This window comes from Lithobates pipiens, unplaced genomic scaffold, assembly GCF_037356315.1.
Source record: "Lithobates pipiens isolate NorthernLeopardFrog02 unplaced genomic scaffold, aLitPip1_a1.2 Scaffold_8, whole genome shotgun sequence".
In the NCBI taxonomy this organism is placed as follows: domain Eukaryota; kingdom Metazoa; phylum Chordata; class Amphibia; order Anura; family Ranidae; genus Lithobates; species Lithobates pipiens.
Window position 1 is genome coordinate 124460598 of NW_027507903.1, and position 19115 is coordinate 124479712.

The window sequence follows — 19115 nt, forward strand, 5'->3', positions numbered from 1 at the left end:
GAATTAGCCCTGCTGCAAAGCATTGCATCAAAAATTGTACTTAAACGCCCCTGTTAAACAGGGGCAGAAAAATTGGGCCTTAGGCACTGGTGCTGGTGCCACCACACTCCAACCTCTGCCATATACTCTAGTTTTATTGCAGGAATTAGCCCTGCTGCAAAGCATTGCATCAGAAATTGTACTTAAACGCCCCTGTTAAACAGGGGCAGAAAAATTGGGCCTTAGGCACTGGTGCTGGTGCCACCACACTCCAACCTCTGCCATATACTCTAGTTTTATTGCAGGAATTAGCCCTGCTGCAAAGCATTGCATCAAAAATTGTACTTAAACGCCCCTGTTAAACAGGGGCAGAAAAATTGGGCCTTAGGCACTGGTGCTGGTGCCATCACACTGCAACCTCTGCCATATACTCTAGTTTTATTGCAGGAATTAGCCCTGCTGCAAAGCATTGCTTCAAAAATTGTACTTAAACGCCCCTGTTAAACAGGGGCAGAAAAATTGGGCCTTAGGCACTGGTGCTGGTGCCACCACACTCCAACAACTGCCATATACTCTAGTTTTATTGCAGGAATTAGCCCTGCTGCAAAGCATTGCATCAAAAATTGTACTTAAACGCCCCTGTTAAACAGGGGCAGAAAAATTGGGCTGCTGGCATCACCCAGAACCAAAAATGTTCTTTCAACATATCAGCGGAGGAGGAAGAGGATAGACAATCAACATAACAGGACAGTCACTCAGCATCAGCATAGGCAGTCTTGAAGGGATGTGGTATTTCAAAAAAAATTATTCGGTTACATCAGCTTCAGGTGCTTGGTAGCTGTGGGTGATCCAAGACTGATTCATCTTGATGAAGGTCAGTCGATCAACTGATTCGGTGGACAGGCGCACCCTGTGATCGGTAACAAAGCCACCAGCAGCACTGAAGGTGCGTTCCGAAAGAACGCTGGATGCAGGACAGGCCAGTAGCTCAATTGCATACTGTGCAAGCTCTGGCCAGTGATCCATCCTCAAGACCCAGTAAGCCAGAGGATTTTCGGTGGGAAAGGTGTCCAAGTCTGACCTTGCCCCTAGGTATTCCTGCACCATGTAAATTAGACGCTGGCGATGGGTGCTGGAACCAATCATACCTTGAGGCTGCGGACTAAAAAATTGTCTGAAAGCATCAGTCAGACGGCCACCTTCTCCACCGCTCCTTCTGACCGATGCCTCAGCAACACGTTGTCCAGGACCAGGAGTTTGTAACCTCCCAGTCTCTGGGAACGCGTTGCACAGAGCTTTCTGCAAGGCCTCCCGGAGATGTCTCATCCTCTGCTCCCTCTGCGATGGCAAGATAAGGTCGGCAACCTTACCCTTGTACCGTGGATCAAGGAGAGTGGCCAGCCAGTAATGGTCCCTCTCCTTGATCCGAAGAATACGAGGATCCTTCCGCAGGCTTTGCAGGATCAGGGAGGCCATGCAGCGTAGGTTAGCTGAGGCATTCGGTCCGGAGTCCTCTGGGTCACTAAGGACAACATGATCCGCAGCTACCTCCTCCCAGCCACGTACAAGTCCACGTGTTTCTTGGGACTGTAAATCATCCCTATAAGACTGCTGCTGCTGATGCTGAGTGCCAGCCTCCACCTCCATGCTGACACAATCATCCTCCTCCTCCTCTTCCTCCTCCTCACCCTCTTCCTGTGTGATGGGTGGCACAGCAGGAACACTGTCTGGATAAAGGGGGCCTTGAGAGGCAAGGAAGTCCTCCTCTTCCTGCCTCTGTTCTGCCTCAAGTGCCCTGTCCATTATTCCACGCAGCGTATGCTCCAAGAGGTGGACAAGAGGTACAGTGTCACTGATGCATGCACTGTCACTGCTCACCATCCTTGTGGCCTCCTCAAACGGTGACAGGACAGTGCATGCATCCCTGATCATGCCCCACTGGCGTGGTGAGAAAAAACCAAGCTCCCCTGACCCTGTCCTGGTGCCGTAGTCGCACAGGTACTCATTGATGGCCCTCTGCTGCGTGTGCAGCCGCTGCAGCATGGCCAATGTTGAGTTCCATCTGGTGGGCATGTCACATATAAGGCGGTTCTTGGGCAGGTTCAACTCCTTTTGGAGCTCAGCCAGCCGAGCACAGGCATTAAATGATCGGCGGAAATGCACACAGACTTTCCTGGCCTGCTTCAGGACATCCTGTAAGCCGGGGTACCTGCCCAAGAACTGCTGCACCACCAGGTTAAGGACGTGAGCTACACAGGGCACATGGGTCAGTTGTCCCTGTCGGAGGGCGGAGAGGAGGTTGGTGCCATTGTCGCAACCACCATTCCTGGCTTAAGCTGGCGTGACGTCAACCACCTCTCGGCCTGCCCCTGCAGAGCTGACAAAACATCCGCCCCAGTGTGGCTCCTGTCCCCCAAACAAACCAGCGCAAGCACGACATGGCATTGTTTTGCCTGCGTACTTGCGTAGCCCCTGCAACGCCTACGGAGCACCGCTGGTTCTGAGGACAGAGCACTGGAAGAGGCCATGGAGGAAGAAGAAGAGGAGGGGGTGGAGGAGAGAGGTGTGTCACAACCAATAGTAGCATTTTGGAGGCGTGGTGGCGGAACAACCTCCAACACTACTGCACCTTGTCCTGCATCCTTCCCAGCAGCCAGAAGAGTGACCCAATGGGCCGTGAAAGACAGGTAACGTCCCTGTCCATGCCTGCTGGACCATGAGTCAGCGGTAATATGCACCTTACCGCTGACCGCCCTGTCCAGCGAGGCAAGGACATTGCCTTCCACATGCCGGTAGAGAGCCGGAATCGCCTTCCGTGAGAATAAGTGGCGTTTGGGGACCTGCCACTGAGGAACCGCACATTGTACAAACTCACGGAAGGGGGCCGAGTCTACCAACTGAAAAGGCAGCAGTTGAAGTGCTAGCAATTTAGCCAAGCTAGCATTCAACCGCTGGGCATGTGGATGGCTGGGAGTAAACTTCTTCCGCCGGTCCAGCAGCTGGGGCAGGGACATTTGCCTGCTATAATCGGACGTGGATGTACCACTAGCAGAGTTCCCGGAAGCACTTGGCTGTGACACACCTAATTCTACACCTTCATTCTTCTCAGAGCAGGTTTCAGAGAGGACTGAAGGTCTAGTGGGGTTGGAGATGCCAGCTGATGAGGAGCAAAGAGAGGTCCGCTTTGTTCTTTGGTGTGGGTCTCTGAGGAACACTTGCCAACGAGCTGCATGGCAGGTCAACATATGTCTGGTCAAGCATCTGGTGCCCAAGCGGCTGATGTTTTGGCCACATGAGATACGCTTGAGACATATGTTGCAAATAGCAGCGGTGCGATCTGATGCACTCGTCTCAAAAAAGGCCCACACCAAAGAACTTTTAGAATAACGCGCAGAGGAAGCGCTCTGCGCAGGCGGAGCTCTGCGGTGTTATTCAGTCGGTGTGCTGCCCCTAAGCTGGCCCCCGGAGGGCATCCTGCCTCGTTGGACATGTGCCTCCTCCTCCTCCCTCCTTCCAGGCACCCACGTGGAGTCATTGCCCTCATCATCCCCTCCCTCTTCATCGCTGTAGCAAACCTGGCAGTATGCTGCAGCTTGTGGAACATGACTGCCAGATTGCTGTCCTTCTTGAGCATCCCCTCTCTCTGCGCTCACGCTACTGCCTTCCTCTAGCTGAGTGTCATCATCAGAGCCCACCAAACACTGGGCATCCTCCTGGAGCATGTACCCAACACTGTGCTCAAAGAGTTCAGGAGACTCCTCAGGAGGACGTGGTGGGTCTAGGGAAGGAGTCACTGATGATGACATTGAGAGGAGGGAAGACGATGCGTTGGCAGCTGCTTTGCTACTACCCTGAGACTGGGTGAGAGAGGATGAGGAGGATGAAGAGGGCTTGGTCATCCACTCTACCAAGTCGTTGGCATGTTGCGGTTCAACATGTCCAGCTGCAGAAAAGAAGGACAAGCATGTCCCATGGCCACGTGCTGATGACAATGCACCGCGTCCACGATCAGCACTGTTGTCTCTAGACACAGAGCCTGCTTGCCCTCTTTTATCGGCTCGCGCCTGTCTGCCTCTCCTTGCTGGCCTTCCAGACATGGTAATGGCCTGAAGGGAGTTGGGTAAAACAGTAGTTGGGTAGTTTATATTGAGCTGGAGGCACACAACACCCACTAACTCCTGCAGATGCCTTTTTTATAGAACAGCAGAGATAAAGGGGTATATACAGATGTATACTGTGCTGTGCTGGAAGCACACACAACTTCCAATAACTCCTGCAGATGACAATTGGGCCCAAATAGAGAACAGCTATGTAGGTGGATTATAGCGTACTGGGTACAGAGCACGCAGACAGCACGCACTATCTCCTGACACTACTGACTGCAAGCTCTATTGTTAAAGATGGACCACTAGTTATATAGGTGAGGTGAATATCACGGTGTATACTGCGGTCAGGGCACGCAGACAATAACCAGAAAACAGCAGAGTTAAAGGGGTATATACAGATGTATACTGTGCTGTGCTGGAAGCACACACAACTTCCAATAACTCCTGCAGATGACAATTGGGCCCAAATAGAGAACAGCTATGTAGGTGGATTATAGCGGTATGTACTGGGTACAGAGCACGCAGACAGCACGCACTATCTCCTGACACTACTGACTGCAAGCTCTATTGTTAAAGATGGACCACTAGTTATATAGGTGAGGTGAATATCACGGTGTATACTGCGGTCAGGGCACGCAGACAATAACCAGAAAACAGCAGAGTTAAAGGGGTATATACAGATGTATACTGTGCTGTGCTGGAAGCACACACAACTTCCAATAACTCCTGCAGATGACAATTGGGCTCAAATAGAGAACAGCGATGTAGGTGGATTATAGCGGTATGTACTGGGTACAGAGCACGCAGACAGCACGCACTATCTCCTGACACTACTGACTGCAAGCTCTATTGTTAAAGCTAGATCACTAGCTATATAGGTGAGGTGTATATAGTGGTGTATACTGCGGTCAGGGCACAGACAATAACCACTACACAAGAGCAAGATAGGAAATCAGCCAAAAACGATTGGTGTGTAACTATGTTGAAGGTACACAGAACACCCACTGCTTCAGATGCCAACACACTACACGAGGCCGCCTCAAAGGCGGCCTTATATAGTGTGGGGCGTGCACTACACAGCCTGAGCTATGATTGGCCACAGGCATCCTGCCTGTGGCCAATCATGGCTCTCCTCGCTGCTGGCGCTGCGATTGGCCAAGCATGTGGGGTCACAGTGCATGCTTGGCCAATCATGAGCCAGCAATGCACTGCGCCACCGCAGTGCATTGTGGTCCGCGCGCGCCACACGAATTTTGACGCGAACGGACCAAGAGTTCGGATTTCGCCGAACGGACGAACAGCCAATGTTCGAGTCGAACATGCGTTCGACTCGAACACGAAGCTCATCCCTAGTACTCAGGTACTCATATGGACTGTGACAGGTACTTGGGTACTCAGATGAACTGTGACAGGTACTCAGAAGAACTGTAACAGGTACTGGGGTACTCAGATGGACTGGGACAGGTACGCAGATGAACTGTGACAGGTACTCGGGTACTCAGATGGATTGGGACAGGTACTCAGATGGGCTGTGACAGGTACTCGGGTACTCAGATGGGCTGTGACAGGAACTCGGATGAACCGTGACAGGTACTCTGATGGACCGTGGCAGGTACTCGGGTACTCTGATGGACCGCGACAGGTACTCGTGCACTTTGATGGACCGCGACAGGTACTCGTATACTTTGATGGACCGCGACAGGTACTCAGGTACTCTGATGTGCCGTGACAGGTACTTGGGTACTCTGATGGGCTGTGACAGGTACTCGGGTACTCTGATGGACTGTGACAGGTACCGAGATGAACTGTAACAGGTACTCGGGTACTCAGATGGACTGGGACAGGTACTTGGGTACTCAGATGGATTGGGACAGGTACTCGGGTACTCAGATGGATTGGGACAGGTACTCGGGTACTCTGATGGGCTGTGACAGGAACTCGGATGAACCGCGACAGGTACTCGGGTACTCTGATGGACCGCGACAGGTACTCGGGTACTCTGATGGACCGCGACAGGTACTCGGGTACTCTGATGGACCGCGACAGGTACTCGGGTACTCTGATGGACCGCGACAGGTACTCGGGTACTCTGATGGACCGTGACAGGTACTCGGGTACTCTGATGTGCCGTGACAGGTACTCGAGTACTCTGATGGGCTGTGACAAGTACTCGGGTACTCTGCTGGACTGTGAGTGACAGGTACTATGAGGGGTGGTGACAGGTCCTCTTTATTGGAGGGGAGGCAATCAGTGTGATTGGTGTACACTGTAAGCGGTAACGAGATGTTACCGCAATCTCCTCCTCACACACGATCGGTGTGTGAGGAGAACCCGGTAACATCTCGTTACCGCCGTTTGTTTACATTTTAGTGATCGGCTGTGAAAGGATCACAGCCGATCACATGGGTAAACAGCCAGCCAATGGCTGTTTACTAGCGCCGGTGACGAGTAGTGTTCCCGGGGAACACGCCGCCACCAACGTGCATGTGCTGTGCACAGTAGGGGTGTGACCATCTGTGATCGGCCGTGACTTCATCATGGCCGATCACATGGTAAATAGCCATAACCAATGGCTGTTCACCCCCTTCGGTGGCGAGCGGTGTCTCCGTGACACGCCGCCACCGAAGAAACAGGGATTCGTGCACACGATCGCGCAAATTCCCTGTTTAAACGGGAGGCCGTCATATGACAGCCTCTCACCACAATAGGTGCGCAGCCTGGTCGTCATTTGACGGCCGGCGGTCAGGAAGTAGTTAATAGAGACCCTAGCACAAGACCAGTTGTATTTCAACAAACATCTTCCCATAGAATTACATGTGCATTTAATTTAGGTAAGTCATTTAAGTGTAAAAGCCTCTATTATACAGTATAGACATCCAAAAGCCCCGCGACTCTTGCTGAGTGCTATTATTTTAGATGTGATGTCAGCAGGCCCAGTAGACTCAGAGCTGTCACCCAAATGGCATTCTATAGTATTTTATAACTGCTACATAAAAAGTTATGGAAGGTAGAGGAGGGGAGGGTCAGAGGAGCTGGGCCAGCACAGACAGTAGGTAAATAATCTCAGAAAAGGAGGAGGCTGTGTTAGGGAATTGACTCTCACTGGATTAGTCAAATTTTCTAGCAAGTCCAGAGGCATATTGCAAGTGAATAAATGTCATTTATTTTTATGGCTTACTGCACTTAAAGCGGTTGTAACCCTAAAAAGAAAAGCTTCTGTTCCTTTAAAGCATTATAAATACCACAGCTCTTCTGCAGTGTCATTTGTCCCATTCTGTGTTGTAAAATACCTGGTTGATCCTGCATGTTCCCGCGAGTACAGACCACGGTAATCCCGTCTGCTGATCCATGATACGGTGGACAGTTTACATGCCTCTGTCATCCCGCTGTGTGCTCAGTCCCTCCCTGTCATTTCTGTGCGTGAGAACAGATCTCCTCCCTGATCCTCCTGCCACTATTTCCTGCAGTTTTAAAGTCAGATTTACAAAAAACTGGCATCCCCGCTGTTGTATGAAGAAGATGTAAAGTACTCTGTGTCAGATGTTCTCAAATTATAATCCTAAATACCTTCTTGCACAGCGCCACTGTGCGGTCACGTGCTCTCCCTCTGTTAGCTGGCTAGCTGACATCAGAGGGGAATCTCAGCCCCTGAAGTTGCTCTCCTTAGATCAGGGAAGGAGAGCAGAGGGAGGTCGTGTGACCGCACAACAGAGCTGTGCAAAAGGGTATTTAGGATTTTAGAAAAACTGACACAGCGTACTTTATATCTTCCTACAGAAGAGGGGATGATGCCAGTTATTTGTAAATCTGACTTTACAACCACTTTAAGATGCTTTACTAAAAAAAAGCGATAAATGGTGTTTGGTCACGCAGCCAAGATATGAGTGACAATATTACTATTTTTTTTTTTTGCACACTTGGGCAAACCTCTGGAGGAAGCAGGCGGTCATCCAGATATTCTAAATGGCAGCCTAATACAAATGGAAACAGAAGTTGTCTAAAAAATAAATACAACGTGGCTAAACTTTCCCCCAAAAATGGCCAGCCAGCAGCATGTGTAACTGGTAAAATGCCAATAAGTTTACAATGGAGGTCTTAAATTCATTAGATCATGGTTGACCCATGTGTTTCAGAATGCTGTCAGCTGTTTGAACGGTACTAGGTGGGACATGTTTAACTAGATGTGAGAGTGTGCACATTGTGATATGATAAATCTCCACTATTCTTCTACACACCACATGAGAATTTTTTCTGCATCATATTTAATAATTGAAGTCAAAATTACTTCTTGAATAAATGATCCCTATAGGGCCTCTTGACAATCAAATCTAACTTTGTGTTGGCTGTTTGGTAATCTAATTCTACTGCTTTCTGAAACTTTGCAGAAGAAAATTAAAGAATCGAAGTGAAGAAGATCCATAAATATGTCAATAATGGCAAGATCTAGATAACCCAAGGTATACAGCACCATTCCAGTGTCAAGCTGCTTTAGGGCCAGTTCACACCATAGAAATGCAGTCTCGATGTTTTCCAAATGTATTTCTTCATGTGCATCTTTGAGGTGTTTCCGGTGCATTTCTGATGCTTTCCTGTGCATTTTTTACCCACTTTCTTCCTTCACCTTAAAAATGGGACATGTGCCTTACGGTGTGTTTTTGGTGCATTGATTCCAGTACAGCTCAGTGCAGAAAAAAAAATGCAGCATTTTTTTTTTGGAACGGGAATACACTGGTGTGAACTATGCCATTGGAAACCATATAACCTACTATCCATACGTTTCTGATGCAGAACAAAAATGCACTGGACTGCATGTGGTGTGAACTAGCCCTTAAACTGCATTTCTAATACTAATGTCAGCAGTACAGTAATTATTTGAAAACATGTCTTTCAGAAAGTACCACTGTTAATCTTTATTTTAGGAAATAGAAGACTGCTGCTTTCCTGAAAACTCTGCCCTCAAGGAGGAATTTACTACAAATAGTAAAATGATTTGTAAAGACACAAACACGTTCGTGGCTCTCAAAGATTTGGGGTCCGGTCTCTTTGGTAGGCTTTGCTCTTACGTGGTTTGGGAGACTATCTTGAAACTTTTTATGCATACACTAGATCTCATTACATGAATGAAAACTGCTTTGCCATACTAAAAGCCGGTAATATGTAATAATTCCAGGTTTAATCTGCTATGGTTTTGGTCTGATGTACACCCTAACATGAAGAAATCAGCAGGTAGCTAATAAGGGCTGGTCTCAGTCTAGTGTTAACCTAGATGGGATCAAGATGGAGAGAGAGGATGCATTAGATTCTAAACGGTATGACTTATACACAAAAATACCACAGCAGTAACTAAGATTATAGGTTACTGTTCCATAGATTTATTTATGAGCTAGCAAGAAATCAGTGGTCTCACAGACGGACCAGCTATGACTGTAGATCTGCTAAGTCAGGAATGTAGGAAATATGGAAGTATAGTTAACAGGGTCTTTCTAAACCCACCACATATATTGATCACTGTATGAGGGATGTAAAATCTCTCTTTATTTACCATCACTTCCTATCCCCAGAGGTTGTGAGTGGAAAGCTCCAAGGTCAATACAAATCCGACAGAAGATCCATGCACCACACAAACCCCTTTGTCCAAACTCCAAAAAAAATTAAATAAAAGATTTGACTGGAGTTGGCCTTTAAATATGACTTTGGAGAACCTAGTATCTGGACTGCTTTGCAACTTTTCTGTATTACAATTTATAGTTCAATGCCATCTTGTACTTCCAGTTGCTGTTATAGTCTTGTTGTTACTATTATATAATCAGAAATTGATAACGAGTCCTCAAAATGCATTTTATTCCAGTTATCTTTCCAAGGTTTGCAATGTGGCTGTAATTAAAACACTTCTAAGAAAAACTTGTTTTATGACTTTTTTTTTTTTTATCTCACAAGCATGTTGTAGTTATAGGAATCCTAAGTGCAGTTATGAGCTTGTGTCGATGACATCAGCTTTGCATCAGTTTGAGATGCTTCTGAGCTTATTCAGACTTGTGAAGTAATCAAAAGCCTGTTGGTATTTCTTCTATACTATTACTAACAGTTTGCCATCAGCATATTTTACATCAAATGCAATTCACGAAGTAAAATTATCCATGCTACAAATCAATCAATTAGTAGTGATTCAATCATGAAAAACAAATGTTACAATGATGCTACAAAAAACAAAACAAAACTGATTTATAGGTTTTATTCAGCTTTATGCAAAAGACTAAATAATTGAACAAAATTAAAGATGACCATAACAAAGGAAACACAGCATAATGTTATGGCTACTATAAAACAGCTTGTTTATGTTGGCACAGAAGATTGGTTATGGTTCACCTCACAATAGACCCCCTCCTCCACAACCCACCTCACACAGACCATGCTGACCATTTATAATCCATGTGGTCTGTACTTGCAGAGCTGTACAGAAAGGAGAGGGAGTAGCGGGGATTTCAAATCTTCAGACCATTGAACGGCTTGCAAGAGCCTTGACAGTTCAGGCTCACAGGAGACAAATACAAATACAGTGGGGACTGGGGAAGGGGGTCCAGTGTTAGATCAACTTTACAGATTTTCTGTAAAGATAAAAACTTAAACTTTAAGAAAAATTACCACAGGAAGATGGAGATGTCAAACCAGGCAATCATTATATACGTCATTTTTGTAGTACAGAACATAACAAAATCCTCACACAGCCTCTCAACCTTTTTACGCCCGAGGAACCCTTGAAATCATTTAAGGTTTTGGAGAACAATTGCTAAAACCAATTTAACCACAGCTTAAGGAACACCTAGCAACTCTAGAGGAACCCTAAACTTCCAGGGAACCTTTGCGGAGAATGGCTGCCTTTTTATATGGAATGTAATATTTGAGAGGGGACATAATCCTGAAAAAATTCACTAGTGTAAGCATACAGATAACTGTAAAATAAAAATAAAAAATCTATAAGATTTGTGATGATGCTTCGCAGTCTTTAAGCTTAGATCACTGTAAATCTTGCTAAACAAGTCCCACTCACCCCATGTCACTTTCTGGTGGTTACATTTTGAACTGGAGATGTTGAAGAGAATATTTAATTGCCACCATTCACCGACTACATTCATGGAAATAAAAAGGACAAGTGGGTGTACAAAATGTGAGTTTTATATACATTCATCAATTCATTGACAGATCAGCATATGCAAAAAAATGAAGAAATAACCAAAATGATTATACAAACATAAATGGGTATGATAAAACTGTATTTCCAAAGAACAAAAGCTACAATTGTTCAGGTTAGTTTGCAGCATAAAGCAAAATGGAACAGTAAAAGCATGACACAGCTAGTGCAATCAGCCAGATGATTTTCCAACTCAGGTCATTGGGACTAGGGATCAAAGCCTTACTATAAAACCATAAACAGTGCTAAATTTGGTCAGATTGTCTATACTGTGTAATGAAACTGAGCCTGACTGTCCTACCAAACTTACCTTGCCCCTCACTTCTGTTTAGGGGTAGCCAAAACAAAGACATTTCAGGTAAAACATTTATTGATTTTGTGAATCCATAACTGGATTAAAAGGTGATCAGCTTTAATGTTAATATGTACCCATCCCTTAGGTCAGTAAAGACACTAAGTAAGGATCGGGCCTAAAAAAGAAAATAGTAAGCCTGAAAAAAGTGAACAATGGTGTTCACAACTAGAAGGCTGGAGAAAACCTGGAAACGTTATTTCCTTCCTTTGCTTTAGTTATTAATTTGTTAGACTAACTGAGAAGACTGCATAGGTCATCCTACAAGCATATTAAAAAAAAAAAAACAGACTGCTACCTTTTAAAATAAATGAATCCTAAGAAGAAATCACTGCTATGGTATGCTGACCACATACATTTTACAATTAAATTAGGGACTACAAATCAATATTACCCATGTGTAAAAATGCAGAAACATGACAATTATCTAAGACAAATCAAATCCAGCTGATGTTAGCGGCAACATGTTTTTAGAAGGTCCAAATATTTGGGTATAGTGAATTACTGCTGCTTTATACAAGGTATTATATAGGGGGAGAACCAAGCTTTTTATTTTAACCTCTGCAAATCAATGATTGATTGCCATCTTACACAAAAGGTAAAAGTAAACTCTAGAAGCATATTACAGAAGTGGTTAATGGCAGAATAACGTATTCAGCTTTGGAAAACCAAACGTGAATCTAAACACTGCTTGCTCCAACATATCCACCTTGACAAATCACTTAAGAAGCAATTCCGCATGTCGGAGCCCTAAGATAACTCAATTTACTGGTGGAAGCAAAGAAAATCCCTTGGATCCCCTCCAACACTGTCTCTCACAGCGTTATTGTGTTCTGCTGTTGAAAGAGTGCAGGCAGTAATTGAATGTAAAAAATGTGAAAGGCTGGTTGTACCGAAGTCAATCAATGGATCAACTTTGGTACAATCAGCCTGCCCTTACATGGTTCAAATCTCTGCCGGTCCCTGCTGAACGGGCCAAATTTTGATCCATGTATGGCTGGCTTTAAGGTAAACCTATGGGAATTATCACTGTTGACTCGGTTCGAATCAGAGTCTGTCATCTCAATCCTGCCAATTGCTATCTAGCAAGTCATTGGGGTTGATACTAAAGACAAATATGTTGTTCGATTGCAAAGGAATTTTTACTTTGCAAAATTCAATTTGTAAAGAAAACACAATTTCATGCAAGGAAAATAAAAACAAAAACACAGCATCTTTGCTTGAACAATTGGATAATGTAAGTTTGCAGAGCTTCAATTCTTTTACTAAGTTCCCTTGCAAACTGAACAGCCCATTTGCTTGTAGTATTATTACAGTTTAGGGTCTTACTGGTTAGTGAAGCAAGGAATAAGATGATAGCTCTAGACGCTGTACCTTGACAACAAAGCAGTAATAGCATCTCCTAGATGTCTACTTTAACACATTCTTTTTTGAGAATATTGGAGATAAATTATAGGAAGAATGTTTAACGCCAGGCACAAGAAAACCAAAAAGCATAACAGTCATTAATAGCAACCAATCAGATTTAAAGGATATCTAAAATGTTTGCTTTTAAAAAACAAAAACAAACATGTCATACTTACCTCCTCTGTGTATTTAGCTTTTGCACAGAGTGGCCCCGATTACTCCTTTTCTGGGGTCCCTCGGTGGCGCTCCTGGCTCCTCCTCTTTAAATGCCCCCTTGGAGAGCTGCTCTCCCTCGGGGCACTCGTGCTCCTGTGTACTGCTGCTGTGTTTACTGGACACGGACAGCAGGACTTGGGCCCGTCCCCACGTTATTGGATTTTATTGACAGCAGCGGGAGCCAATGACTGCGCTGCTATCAATCGCTGGAAAGACCGGGCTCAGGTAAGTAAAATGGGGGCTCTGGGGGGCTGCTGCATCACAGGAGGTTTTTTTAGAATGCATCAAGGAGAAAAACCTCAAGGGTTTACAACCACTTTAATGATTTATCTAGTGTGAAATGCTCCAAGCTATTTAATTTGTCTCTGAATGTTATTGTGCTACATTCTCTGCACACAAAAACCCCTATCTGAGGATCTACTTAATCCCAAAGCATTAGTATCTGTATTCTAAATCATCCATTTTGAATTTCTCACACAGACGCCTTTTTATTTTATTTTTTTTGGGGGGGGGGGGGGGATAGGTGCTCTTTACTTTATTTTCCTATCTCTACCTCTCTCTAATCATTACTTATACCATTATATATTCTTAGAAGCAATTTAGATGTTATCTGATATACTGTACATATAATCATACACTGAGAATGGTGCCAGCTTAATTCTATTAAAGCAATAAAGGCATCACATTTATTAAAGCCACTGAAGGAGAATTATTAGATCTTGACAAAGGAACTATTTCTTCATTTGAGGCAGTATCACATGAGGTGACTGGCAAACATTAGCCCACATTGCTGGCAGTAATGTAGAGAACCCTGATGTATAGGTTTGGTAACAGAATTTCATAATCCATCTGCTACTTCTGTTGGGAACAGTGGACACTATTTTGATGGTCCAAAGTGAATCAGTGTCATCACTGTTGTGTATCCATGTAAAAGGTTGTCTTTTTCACCGTTACATTCTCGTAATGTAAAACTTCCGCTCACTACCCGGTCACAGCCAATCTCGCCATTGCCAAAGAAACCAAGTAAAGGCACATTGGGAAAGTGCTTCCGAAAAGAGTCGGCTTCAACATTTTTCTTCTTGTAGTGCTGTTCTCCTCGGCCAACACATGCAAACATAAGCCCCACGCTGTTTTCTGTGGGTATATTGGCTGCTTTCAGGCGCTGCATAGCAGAGTCTACAGTCTTTTCATCATAGACATCTTGGTCAAGTAGAACTGTGGCTCCTTGGATTTGCTGTCCACTCAGTGCCAGGCCAACAACACCAATACAGTCTGTTCCCTGAGTATTTCTAGAATGTAGAGTGGACAATTTGTGCAGTTTGGTTATATTTAAGAAAAACATTAGTTTTTTTTATTTAAATTTGCCTACTCAACCTCTTACAAGCAAACAAGTCTAGAAGCATGAAACCAATAAAATAAAAATAAAAAAAGGGAGAATTGGATGTGAAAATCTATTTCTTTAAACAAGTTGTGAACACTGGGCATGTGCTATCCAATTACTCAGGTTATCTGACAGTGTTAATTACTGTTCAGTAGGAGTAAAAAGGAGATACAAGATGACATTGCTGTTTTTTTCCCCAAAATTACATTTTTATTCATTTGTATCATATATAATAAAAAAAAAAAAAGAACCATTACACATATGACAATGCGGAACATTGTTATTTTTGTATTTACTATTTTGTTAATATGAAAATCAAAGAGGTGAGCTGAGGAGTTAAAAAAAAAATACACGTTTTTGAGCGTTTAGCAGCGTTTGACGTTAGAGCATTTTTACAGCTGAAAACCCCCTCTCAGAAACATAAGAAAGGGATAGGGATTTATTTATTTTTTTCCTTTTAACCCCCCCCCCCCCTTTATTTTGTTTTTTATGTTGCGTTAAAAAATACCCTACAAAAAACCTTTAGTTTATTTGTAAAACCTCTGCATTGCTCTGCACCAGTCATAATTTTAATGTCATTTTAAAATAGGATCAACAATAGAATAACATTTATATTTTTTATCTCTTCAGGCAAGCCTATTCTACCTCTACCTAACAACTAGAATTTTGGTTTCTCCATCTTATGCCTCACAGTTATTACTTTTTGTTATCTTGTGTTTAATTGTATTGTAACTACATTAACTCCATTTAGTAAACACTGCACAAAAGGCTTGCACACAATAAATTCTGTATAATAAAAGAAAATGTGGCTACTGGCGCAAATTAATAAGAATTTTGTAAATTTAGTTCATATATTGGTGTTGAGATTGCTCTTGAATGGCACCCTTGGATACAACTATGCACATCAGAAATTACACCTGAACCAAATGACATTCATTTAAATGGCAGCCTACTGTCAACATCTTTCTACTATGCCGAAATGGGTGCAGAATAACATCCATGCAATTGGGTTAAAGCGTCAAAAAATAAAATAAAAAATATCATGATCCCATCCCTTTAATGTGAAAGCTGCAGCTTGGTGCTTTTTGCATTAGTTCTCTGTATCTCTTATAATACCTGTTTGATCATGGCAGCTCCTGTCTTCCCCCGAGAACAGACCACGATTATCGTGGCTGCTGAGCCAAGATACCGTAGTCTAAACGCGTGCCTGCGTCATCCGCAGGTCTCCTATCTCCTCTGTGTCAGTCTCCAGCTCCCCCCTCCTCCCTGTCAACAACATAGTCATGGGTCATAAAACAATCGTCATGAAAAGCAATCTCCTTCACTCCCACCCTCGCCTTGTCCCGCCTTGTCCCACCTCGCCTCTCTCCTCTCCCCCCCCCCTCCTCTCGTAAAGACTTTGAGCCCTTTCACACCGAAAGCGCACGGGTGTCGGCGGTAAAGCACAGTTGCACGGCAGCAATGCCCATTGATTTCAATGGGCAGGGGCGCTATAGGAGCGGTGTATTCACCGCTCCTACAGTGCTGCAAAGAAGCTGCTTGCAGGACTTTTTGTGACGCCCTTTCAGCGCAGCGCCCCAATGTGAAAGAACTCAGGCTTTACCGGGTTTGCAGCTGAGGCTTTTTTCAGGCACTATGCAGGCGACTGAAAAACATGTGAAAGGGGTCTTGGTTGATTGCAATGTTTACCTGAATCTACTCCTTCCCCTTACTGGTAGTAACACTGTAATAATCGAGGGAGAAAGCAGCTTGCAGATTAGTTTTTGTACAATTAAAATAACTATATTTATAAATACAGCTTTTCATAGATATTATATTCTAAAGAGACTGTTTGCAGATGATACTTGATTCTAGACTGTATTACTTGTCATATACAATGACATCCTGGAAATACAGCGGGGACAGAAAGTATTCAGACCCCCTTACATTTTTCACTCTTTGTTATATTGCAGCCATTTGCTAAAATAATTTAAGTTTTCCTCAATGTACACACAGCACCCCATATTGACAGAAAAACACAGAATTGTTAACATTTTTGCAGATTTATTAAAAAAGAAAAACTGAAATATCACATGGTCCTAAGTATTCAGACCCTTTGCTCAGTATTTAGTAGAAGCTCCCTTTTGATCTAATACAGCCATGAGTCTTTCTGGGAAAGATGTAACAAGTTTTTCACACCTGGATTTGGGGATCTTCTGCCATTCCTCCTTGCAGATCCTCTCCAGTTCTGTCAGGTTGGATGGTAAATGTTGGTGGACAGCCATTTTTAGGTCTCTCCAGAGATGCTCAATTGGGTTTAAGTCAGGGCTCTGGCTGTGCCATCCAAGAACAGTCACAGAGTTGTTGTGACGCCACTCCTTTGTTATTTTAGCTGTGTGCTTAGGGTCATTGTCTTGTTAGAAGATAAACCTTTGGCCTAGTCTGAGGTCCTAAGCACTCTGGAGAAGGTTTTCGTCCAGGATATCCCTGAACTTGGCTGCATTCATCTTTCCCTCGATTGCAACCAGTCGTCCTGTCTCTTAAAATGAAAAATACCCCCACAGCATGATGCTGCCACCACCATGCTTCACTGTTGGGACTGTATTGGACAGGTGATGAGCAGGACCTGGTTTTCTCCATACATACCGCTTAGAATTAAGGCCAAAAAGTTGTACCTTGGTCTCATCAAACCAGAGTATCTTATTTCTCACCATCTTGGAGTCCTTCAGGTGTTTTTTTTTTTAGCAAACTCCATGCGGGCTTTCATGTGTCTTGCACTGAGGAGAGGCTTCCGTTGGGCCATAAAGCTCCGACTGGTGGAGGGCTGCAGTGATGGTTGACTTTCTACCACTTTCTCCCATCTCCCGACTGCATCTCTGGAGCTCAACCACAGTGATCTTTGGGTTCTTCTTTGCCTCTCTCACCAAGGCTCTTCTTGCACAATAGCTCAGTTTGGCTGGACGACCAGCTCTAGGAAGGGTCTGGTCGTCCCAAACGTCTTCCATTTAAGGATTATGGAGGCCACTGTGCTCTTAGGAACCTTAAGTGCAGCAGAAATGTTTTTGTAACCTTGGCCAGATCTGTGCCACAATTCTGTCTCTAAGCTCTTCAGCCAGTTCCTTTGAACTCATGATTCTCATTTGCTCTGACATGCACTGTGAGCTGTAAGGTCTTATATAGACAGGTGTGTGGCTTTTCTAATCAAGTCCAATCAGTATAATCAAACACAGCTGGACTCAAATGAAGGTGTAGAACCATCTCAAGGATGATCGGAAGAAATGGACAGCACCTGAGTTGAATATATGAGTGTCACAGCAAAGGGTTTGAATACTTAGGACCATGTGATATTTCTTTTTTTCTTTTTTAATAAATCTGCAAAAATGTCAACAATTCTGTGTTTTTCTGTCAATATGGGGTGCTGTGTGTACATTAATAAGGAAAAAAATGAACTTAAATGATTTTAGCAAATGGATGCAATATAACAAACAGTGAAAAATTGAAGGGGGTCTGAATACTTTCCATCCCCACTGTATATCATTTAAAGCAATCATGTTGAATAGATCATCTAATAGATCATGCAAATATAACCACAATGGGTTTATATTTGTTTGATGCAGACACCCACAGTATGCGATTCACACAGGAATCATAGCATAATCCTGTGTATCACATGCAATGTAACTGTGTGGTGCCATTTCAGCCATACAGTTTGTATGGCTGCAATACACACCAAAACGGTGCTGGACCTTTCATTTCCTCCACCCCTATGCAATGCGATTGTGTCAGACTGCTTTTTTCGATCTGTTTGAGCCCCGGTTCACACTGAAGGAATGCTGGAAAAGCAGCATATCCTGTCTGTTTTCACCCAGCAACACACTGTGTACTTCCAGTCTGCTGCAGGGGTCAATGTCATCTTAACCACACCCAGAATAGGATTGCTAAATTCAGTGCAATTGCCCTAATCACATAACAATTCACTTTCAACTGCAAAAATAATCATGCAATTCCCCATTTTTTGGCTAATGTGATATGAGCCATACAAAATGTATGTTTCAAATTGCACTGTACATCATATATTATGTGCACATGAATGCAGTGAGATTCATTTTTCAATCATATGTGGTGTCTATATCCCACAAGTGTGAACTATTCCACAGAAACACACAGAGCATTCATGTGAAAACATGGTGTGAAAGATAGATTTATATCTGCATCAAGCATACACTTGCGTTTAATTTTTTCTCCAACATTGTCATTTCATATGCACACATGGTTACACATAGGGCAGCATATTGAGTGTAATGGGCTAAACTGCACACAACAAAATGTACCACACAAACTCTTGAACCTTTTAAAGACTTTGAGCCTAAGTTCACACTGCTGCGGAATTTTAATTGTGCAAGTTCATCTGAACGCTAGCACGATTTCACATCCACATGTCAGTCCGACTTGGGGGCGATTTCAGGGACATCTGTGCGGGTTCATGCACAGATGATTATTTAAATT

The 19115-nt window shown here is 43.9% G+C and overlaps 2 protein-coding genes across 4 annotated transcripts in view; one reads left to right on the forward strand and one right to left on the reverse strand.

Moving 5' to 3' along the window:
• The window catches only part of NRG4 (neuregulin 4), a 53973-nt gene extending 43993 nt beyond the window's left edge, over positions 1-9980 (forward strand). For both annotated transcript variants that reach the window (XM_077468633.1, XM_077468632.1), the window contains 2 exons: positions 8471-8542; positions 9005-9980. In XM_077468633.1, the coding sequence (XP_077324759.1) occupies positions 8471-8507 (37 nt within the window). In that variant the 3' untranslated portion in view covers positions 8508-8542; positions 9005-9980. The remainder of the gene's footprint in view (positions 1-8470; positions 8543-9004) is intronic.
• A 322-nt stretch (positions 9981-10302) lies between these two features.
• The window catches only part of FBXO22 (F-box protein 22), a 32143-nt gene continuing 23330 nt past the window's right edge, over positions 10303-19115 (reverse strand). For both annotated transcript variants that reach the window (XM_077468631.1, XM_077468630.1), the window contains one exon: positions 10303-14538. In XM_077468631.1, coding sequence (XP_077324757.1) covers positions 14127-14538 — 412 coding nt within the window. In that variant the 3' untranslated portion in view covers positions 10303-14126. The remainder of the gene's footprint in view (positions 14539-19115) is intronic.